This window comes from Arachis hypogaea, chromosome 12 (assembly GCF_003086295.3).
Source record: "Arachis hypogaea cultivar Tifrunner chromosome 12, arahy.Tifrunner.gnm2.J5K5, whole genome shotgun sequence".
In the NCBI taxonomy this organism is placed as follows: domain Eukaryota; kingdom Viridiplantae; phylum Streptophyta; class Magnoliopsida; order Fabales; family Fabaceae; genus Arachis; species Arachis hypogaea.
In genome coordinates this window covers 7,902,252-7,911,367 of record NC_092047.1, presented here as the reverse complement: position 1 = coordinate 7,911,367, position 9,116 = coordinate 7,902,252, and the positions used below count along the sequence as shown (strand labels likewise).

The following is a 9,116-nucleotide window of genomic DNA, read 5'->3' as shown; positions in this document are numbered from 1 at the left end:
TAAATAGATGGTCAAATTTAGCAAAAAAAATACGAAAACTGACACTCCAATATGAGAAATCTCTAATAAAGTCTCACGACCGAACCTTAATTCACTTGATGAGGATCAAGAACTATCAGAGGAAGATATACTGGACACTGAAGAAGAGGACTCTGATGCTTAAGCTTGTGTCTCCTACTGCTACTGAAAGATTGATACTCTGCTGTTAATTCTATTTTCTGAACTCTATTTTGATAACACTATTTTTAGTACTCTGAACACTACTTTACATACTATTTTATGGACGACTTACCTCTCCCTAAACCCTCAATGCGCCATCGGTCCCTCTTTCACTAGCCAGTTTCAGCGTTCCCGAGCTTTTTATTATAACCATCCAATACCTAGTAAAATGAACATTCATCAAATTTTATTATATCTACTTAAATTCAATCCAAATTAAATAAACATCCACTTTAGAATAAAAAATAACTATCCACATACCTAATAAAATGAACATCCAATAATAGTTCATCAATTTCATACTAAACAGTCAAACAAAGAAGGAACAAAATACTAACAAGGGAAAGCATTGAGGAAAGAAAAACATAAGAAAAAAAAATTGAAGCTTGAAAGAATGGGAGTATAAAAATAACAATACCTGATGTCTATAATTCCAGTAGCCATTAGAACCAGCGATTAAAATGGCCCAACGAGTTCCTTCCTCCACGTTGTTGCTGTCGTCGAAAAGCGCTTTAAAGAATTTAAAAGCTTCGAAAGGAAGGCGGATAATTTTTCCGTCGGAGTCTTGGACGGCGGAGACAAAGACGGCGAGAAATGCTGCGAGTAAAAAGAGGAGAGAACGACCCATTGGACTGAAAAAGAAAGAAAAGGAAAAAAGGGTTTAAGGATTAAGTGAGAGGAGAAGAAAGAGTAGATGAATAAAAAAAAGGAACACTACTCTCTTCTCTCATAAAATCTGTTAATAATTATTTAATTAATTAAAAATTTAAATTTACCTTTTTTTTTAAATCTTTGTTCACAGACATAGTATATATTGTTTATTTATATTTTTTCTAAAAAATCGTTTCATTCAATCTAAACTATACTGCAAATAAAATTAGTATTCAGATCGAATGAATCTTTAATTTTATTAAAACCAACTCAAACCACATTACAAACACCTCTAATATTGAGTATAATCTTTTACTTCAAATCTTAAAATTATTTCTTCAAATGTTCTATAACGATATTTAACTATCAAAGAAATTACAATAAGTTTGTTGTTATAATCGTTCTATAAAATATTAAAATAGAATGTTATTTATAACATACAATAATATTAATATCCACGAAGTAGTAAAAAATTAGGGTTAAGTACTGTTTTCATCCTTAAGGTCTGGGATGAAAATCAAAATCATATCCGACCTTTTTTTCTTATTAGAATCATCATCAATGTTTAAAAACGCTTTAAAATCATCATTTTTGCTCTAAAAAGACAAATTTACCCTTGTAAAAAATAAATTATAAAATAAATTAACTTTATTCATCATCCTCCCAACCCATTTGCAGCGGCTTTATTATCCCTCTCTTTCTCCATCAATCCTCCCAACCCATTTCTTCCTCCAATCAAAGACCCAAACTTTGTTTTTTTTCCAACAACCCAATAAACTCAAACTCCCAACCGAAGCTTCTTTTTTCACCTATCTTTCTCTCTCTACATCAACCCCCATTTTCTCTCTCATCAAACTCCATTAACAACAAATTTTTGTTCAAGTTAACAAACAAATTAAGCAACAACAGCAACTAAATTCAACAACAAATTCAATAACAAATTCAACAAATTCAGCAACAACAACACACTTTCAGTAACACCAAAATCAAAATGAATCAACAGCAACAACATCCACAAAATAAATTAACAGAAATTTTAGATTTAACAACAATTTAACAATCATCACCGTAACCTCAGATCCAAAATCAACAACGATAGAAATAAAAAAAAATAAAAAAACATTCAAATTCTTCAAAAATAAAAACAATAAAAAAATGAAGAATAGAAAGAGGAGGAAGGAAGTGACGGTGCGGTGCGGGAACCTACTGCCATAATCAACCTCTGGCCGCCGCCGCCCTCAGTGCGCCTCTCTTTCTTCTTCCTATTCTTCTTCCTCTTCCTTCCAACTGCCACCCAAGATCACCGTCTGTCGAAAGCCAAAAACCATTACAAGCGTCGCCTCTCCCTTCCCAGAACACGTCACAGTGCCGCCATGTCGGGGGATTCGAAGATGAAGACGACGAACTCGAAGACGCTTCTATCAATTCAACCACTCTCTGCTCTCCACCTTCCCAACCTCTGCACCTTCCTCTCTTCTCTCATTCTCTCTCTCATCTTCTCGTTTTATCTCTCTTTCTCTATAGTCACGATACAACGGCGAAAGCATGGTGGCGGCCACACTCTTTCCCGCTGTCACCTCTTTCTTCTTCCTTTCCTTTTCTTTCTTCTTCTTCTCTGTTTCTGTCTTCTTTTGTTATGTGTCTTTTGTTTATTTTCTTTTTGTTTTCTGATTTAGGTGGGAGGGATGGGGATAAGGGGTGGGGTGGTTTTTCTTTTTTAATAATTTTTTTTGTTTAAGGGTAATTTTGTCCGAAAAAACGTTGTTTATGGATAAAAGGATGATTTTATAATGTTTTGTAACGTTAAGGATGATTTTAATAACAAAAAAGGTCGGGAACGAATTTGATTTTCACTCCAGACCTTAGGGACGAAAACAGTACTTAATCCAAAAAATTATATAAATTATTTAAATTTTTTTTGTAAGTTTTAACAAGTCAAAATAATTTAATAAATAATAAATATGAATTAAATTAATTTTTAAAATAATTATACTAAGTAAATAACTATTTTTTACTATAAAAAATTCGGACGCTGATAAAATTAACCATGAAATATTAAAACTAAAGTTATACCCATATAAGATACAATTTGTTCGATAAAAATGACCAATCTTTAAATTTTTATTGATAATTCCGTAAATATCCCTTACCTTTCATCTCCCTTCATCTCCAAATCCAATCCCTAACCCTAATAATATAATTGCCGCTCCCTCTTCCTTTGTCTCTACCCTCCACCTTTCTCCGCCACTACAACCCTCTTCCATCACCACCATCCCTCCACCCCCCTCACCCTCCCTTTTTCTTTGACTATAACCAACTCCAACACCACTACTTCTCCATTTCCTTCCCCACCTACTCACTCCATCATTCTCTTTTTTGTCTTACTCATCCGAGATGGATAAGAGAAAAACATCCCAACCCAAACACACAAACGACACCGTTTCTAAGTCAAAGAAGTCCAAGGGTTCCTCATTCACCACTAACCCTGAAGACCTCTGTTTCGTCGGAAATCGCATTTCGTCAAACGAGACCCGGGCCAAATGGCCTGCGCGCTACAAAGGAGCGGTAACGAAGTTAGTCATTCTCCATTTTTTTTTATTTAATAATTGTTTTATTTGAGTTGCCAATTTTCTGAGCGAGTATAATGTTACAGTAAAAAAATTGAAAACAGTAACGTTTTGAAGGCTAAATGTCATTACTGTCAAACTATGATAGATGAGATTCTTTTCGAGTTTAATGACCACGTCTATGTTAAGGTGTTTTTCTTTTTCATCTCCTGTGCTTTCAATTCTTTTAATTTTTTCTCATTTCAATTAATTGTTCATTCAATTTGTTCAATTTTCAGCATTGTAAATGGTACTAGATAACCATTTTCAAATTTTGGTGGTTGTAGTGGTGGAAAAGAATGGAAAATAAAAGGAGAAGAAGCGAAAGTGGCAGTTATATTATTAGGAATAAAGATTGGGTTTGAAGATAAAGGAAGATGAAAAACGAACAATATTTACAAAATTATCAATAAAAATTTATAGATTAGTTATTTTTGTCGAACAAAATATATCTTACATAAATATAACTTTAATGTCAATTTTTTATAGTCAATTTTATCAACGTTTGAATTTTTTACAATAAAAAATAACTATTTACTCTAATTATATTAAATAACCAATTACAATATCAGTCAATTATAACTAGCTATTAATTAAACTGCAAACAAGATCAATTAAATAAACGTAAGTAGGGTAAATCATAATTTTGTTAATTTAAATCAACATCTTTTTCATTTAAATCGCATTTTATTTATTAAATCAGTATTTTAGGATAAAGTTGGCTGTTTTGTGAAATAACTAGCAGGAAGAGGTGTTGGCTACACATTTTTTTTTTTTTTCGAAATCTATTACAATGCTAGGTGAACTTATAGTAAAAACTTAATTTGATTCGCATTTAATATCTAGCAAAATAATTTTCATCCATTGGAAAGATGGAAAGACGAGTTTACCCTTTCCTTGACTACTATCTTTCTCTTGTCACCGTAGCTTCAGCCTTCATGTCATGGCATCCTAAACTCAAACCATTGTCCCCTCCTTTCTCTTTCACGAATTTGCCCTTCCCTCCTCCTCCTCCTCCTCCTCCTCCTCCTCCTCCTCCTTCTTCTTCTTCTTCTTCTTCTTCCCAATAGTGGTGACCAGCCACTACACACTCCACTGTAAAAACAATAACACCATCTCCATTCTCATTTCTCATTCTATAAATAATAATAATAATAAAATAAAGAAAAAATGTCTAAGGCTATACACCAACGGGGTTTAGATTCTGTGTGTTGCGACCGCACCATGAACAAGCCTGATTCTACCAACCTCGATCTACGACCTTCCCCTCTCAAACTCACCACCACCTCCGCCGCCAGAACCAAGAATCCACCCCGTGCCCCTACTAACCCAGCCAACTTCTCCGGCGACCTCGCCGGAGCACACGACGCCGTCCGATCCGTCCCGGCGCCCCCGAGGAGCTCCAAACCAGGTCACCGGAGAACTGTTTCGGCCGGAGCTCCGTTAATCTACTCCGGAGGAAGCTCAAACACCAGCCCGAACCTTTCTCCCGGCGGGAACATCTTCCCTGCCGGAAAATCTCCCAAACCGGTTGCTCTACCCACGCGCGGGCCGAGCCGGCCAGATGTTCTCGGCTCCGGCGCCGTGAACTATGGCCGCGGCAGCATCGTGCGAGGTGGTGGGGGCGCCAAGCATGGGAACAGCACCAACGGTTGTTGTGATGCTGAAGAATTGAAGAGGTTAGGGAATGAGTTTTATAGGAATGGGAACTTCGTGGATGCTCTGGCAATGTATGATCGTGCTGTTGCGGCGTCACCGGGCAATGCGGCGTGCCGGAGTAACCGTGCCGCGGCGCTTACAGCGTTGGGGAGGCTGGGAGAGGCCGCAAAGGAGTGTGATGAGGCTGTGAGTTTGGACCCTGGTTATGCCAGGGCGCATAAGAGGCTTGCTTCTCTATATTTGCGGTATATATAAAATTCAAAATTGTTGTGTTGTCTTCTTGATATTTGTTATGTGTGATGAACTGATGATGAATTTGATGTTAATGGTTTGAGCTTGACTATGATTTGACTTGAGACAGACTTGTCTGATTTATGTGATTAATTTCAAATCAAGTAGGATAAGACTTCCTTGTTGTCTGTGATGAAAGGATGCAATGACATTGTGTTATTGTCTTCTTTTATGATCGGGCTTTTGTTTATGAAGAGTAATCAATCACCTTGATGGTTCAATCTTCAAACCTTTGAAAATGATAGTCATATAGATTTTATTAATTTTTAAAATTTCTGTTTTCCTTTTTTCTTGGTATAGTGTTATACTGTTTATATAGTGTGTAACTGGTGCACTGATTTTTTAGCATCATTGAGACACTTGGAGAGTTATGTGTTCATAAATGAAGATTTCAGTTGCATCATTAGTGTATAGGCTATGGGAAAATGTGTGAATCATGCAATGATTGGAGATTTCAGTTACATTACCACGTTCATTATAAATGTAACTGAAATCATGACTTATTTCAGTTACATTGATCTCTGTATGTCAAAAATGGGGTCTAAAATATGGGTTCAAATAAAATTTTTGATGCTTATGTGATAAAATTTCCGTTCTAATTTAGAAATTTTCATATTTTTTATGGCTTTATAAGTTGTAGATTTGATGTTTCTCTTCATCTTGATTGATTTGGAACTTATGTAGCTTTGGGCAGGTAGAAAACTCACAGCTTCACCTCTCTCTATCTGGGCTAAAGGTGGATCAATATGAAGAGCAAACACTGATGTTCTTAAAGAAGCATCTAAACCGATGTGAAGATGCACGAAAGGTTGGTGATTGGAAGGGAGTACTTAGGGAATCAGAGGCGGCCATTGCGGTTGGAGCAGACTTCTCACCTCTGGTAGGCTCTTGATCAATAAAATGAGCATAAAATTCCATATTTTCGAAATTGATACACATTGCTTCCGATTCCTAACTTATTAGATTACTACTTAGCTTGTTGCTTGTAAAGCAGAAGCTTATTTGAAGCTTCATCTGTTTGAGGATGCGGAATCCACACTTTCAAACATTCCCAAGGTGGAAGGTTGTCCCCTGGCCTACTCTCAAACCAAGTTTTTTGGCATGCTTGGTGAAGCCTACGTGCCTTTTGTCTCTGCACAGGTTGAGATGGCCTTGGGAAGGTAAAAAAATCTTAAGATTCCAAATCCATGACTAGAAAGAACATTTAACTCTGCGATTCAAGAAACAAATGATGGGTTGTTAGCTTGTTGCAGGTTTGAGACTGCTGTTGCTGCAGCAGAAAAGGCTAGCCTGTTAGATCACAGTAATGTTGAAGTTGCCAGGATTGTTAATACTGTAAAAATGGTTGCAAGAGCTCGATCAAGGGGGAATGATCTTTTCAGCTCTGGCAAGTTCTCTCAAGCATGTTCTGCTTATGGCGAAGGCCTCAAATATGACTGTTTCAACTATGTTCTATATTGCAATAGAGCTATTTGTTGGTCTAAACTTGGACTATGGGAACAATCTGTTCAAGATTGCAACCAAGCTCTTCTCATTCAACCAAATTACACCAAGGCACTTTTCCGCAGAGCTGCATCAAATGCAAAGGTGAAATCACTTGCATTGTGCATCTGCCTCAGTATTTCTATTGTTATCTTTTTCTCTTGAACTTCTTCATTGTCCCTTGTTAATATGCATGACCTTTCTACAGCTTGAAAGATGGGCGGAAGTTGTTAAAGATTACGAGACTTTAAGGTGTGAACTCCCCGAAGACAGTGAAGTTGCTGAATTTCTTCGCCAGGCTAAACTAGCATTGGAAAAATCTCGTGAAGCGGTATATGCTACCAAGTTTGGAGTTGAAGTCGAAGAAATCTTGGCACTAGATAAATTCAAGGCAGCTATTGCTTCTGCTGGTAAATTCAATACCCTATGTATATATGCAATTTTTTAAAAAGTTCTTAACAATGTTGGTTCAGCATTTTTCTTGCTTCAATTAATGTACTTATAAGGAAAATCTCAATATTCAGGTGTTTCGGTAGTTCATTTCAAAGTGGCATCAAATGAACTATGTGAAGAAATATCTCCATTCGTAAATACATTGTGTGTTAGATATCCATCTGTCAAGTTTATTAGGGTAAGCAATGCAAGAAGTGACTCTTCATGAGTATTCTAAGATACAATTTTCACATTGGTCTAAATTCTCATTGGCATTCCATTGCAGGTGGATGTTGAAGAGTGTCTATCAATAGCAAAAGCTGAAAACATTAGAATTGTTCCAACTTTCAAAATATATAAAAATGGGGTGAAGGTGAAGGAAATGATCCGGCCAATCCACCAGTTGTTAGAGGACTCAGTCAGGAAAAATAGTAGTCTCTAACATTTTTAGGATTCATATTTATTATTTCGCATTTTTTTTTCACAACATGGAATTGAAGAAGGTGCTCTAAGATTACACCAACAATAGTCCAAATTTAGGAAGTTCAACTCTCTCTCATGCATACAAATGAGTAACATTTTTTTTTTCAACATTGCTTTGGTCAACTAAAAAGGCAAAAAAATTCACAGCACCTTAGGCAGGCAAACCTCAGAGATAAATGTTAGTTAACATCTTGAAATCATCTATGTATATCTTTTTCCTTCCCTCAACTAATTTGGTTCTTATTTTCTTTCTCCAATGTATTAAATCCAAAGGCGACGGTTCTATATACCCCCTCCCCCCCCCCCCCCCCCAAAAAAAAAAAACCCCTTTCCTTCTTCCTTCTCTCAATAGTTTTTTATTTTGTTGTTTGATTCTGAATTAAATTGTACAGTATTGGTTAAGACTCTCATTTCTCCCATTATGTTTGAAATGATATTACAGTATTTTCTTCTCGGGTCATAATCAAAATTAAGATCCTGTGTAGAGACCAAAATACAAAAAAATAAAAAAATAAAAATTAAGAACCGGTGCTTGGATAAACAACTACAATCTTTCAAGTTCGTTTCAAATTTCTAATTAAGACCTAAATAAGAAGTTAGATTTATGGAGAGAAGTTCTAAAAGTGTATGGTCTGTGCATAAGCTATAGCAAGACGGAATATATGGAATAGAAGTTTGGTCGCCGAAAGGAAAACCTTAATAAAGAGGTGAAAATTGGAGAAAATATTCTACGAAAAGTTAAAAGTTTTAAGTATCTTGGCTCTTGGGTGCATCATATGGGATAATGGAGATATTGAACATAATGTAAATCATAAGATCCAAGCAGATTGGTCAAAATGGTGAAATGCGTCTGGTTTTATATGTGACAAAAAAGTATCTTTAAAACTTAAAGATAAATTATATCGCACTACTATCAGACTGATTATGCTTTATAGTATAGAGTGTTAAGCGGCCAAAGGGAAGCTTGAACATAAGTTAAGTGTGGCAGAGACGAAGATATTGAGATGGAAGAATGGTCATACGTAATTCGATAGAATAAGGAACGAAGATATGAGAGAGAGAGTTGGAGTAGCACCTATTGTAGAAAAGATGGTAGAATTGCATCTTAGGTGGTTTGGACATGTGAAAAGAAGACCGACAGAACACCCAATTAGGAGGGTGGATGAGATAGAAGATGGATAAGGGATGAAAGACAGAGAAAGACCTAGAAAGACCATCAATGGAGTGATCAAATGAGATCTATATGTGAATGGGTCTCTCTCTAGACATGATAGAGATCAATGGTGTCGTTTG

The 9,116-nt window shown here is 36.1% G+C and overlaps 1 protein-coding gene across 1 annotated transcript; it reads left to right on the top strand.

Annotated features, from left to right (window-relative positions):
* Positions 1-3,041: 3,041 nt before the first annotated feature.
* On the top strand, positions 3,042-8,080 carry LOC112726656 (inactive TPR repeat-containing thioredoxin TTL3). Its single transcript, XM_025776137.3, has 8 exons — positions 3,042-3,443; positions 3,716-5,380; positions 6,111-6,306; positions 6,402-6,586; positions 6,680-7,013; positions 7,117-7,318; positions 7,433-7,539; positions 7,627-8,080. Exons 2-8 carry the CDS (start codon positions 4,647-4,649, stop codon positions 7,780-7,782), a joined length of 1,914 nt encoding a protein of 637 aa, XP_025631922.1. The 5' UTR covers positions 3,042-3,443; positions 3,716-4,646; the 3' UTR covers positions 7,783-8,080.
* Positions 8,081-9,116: the final 1,036 nt, after the last annotated feature.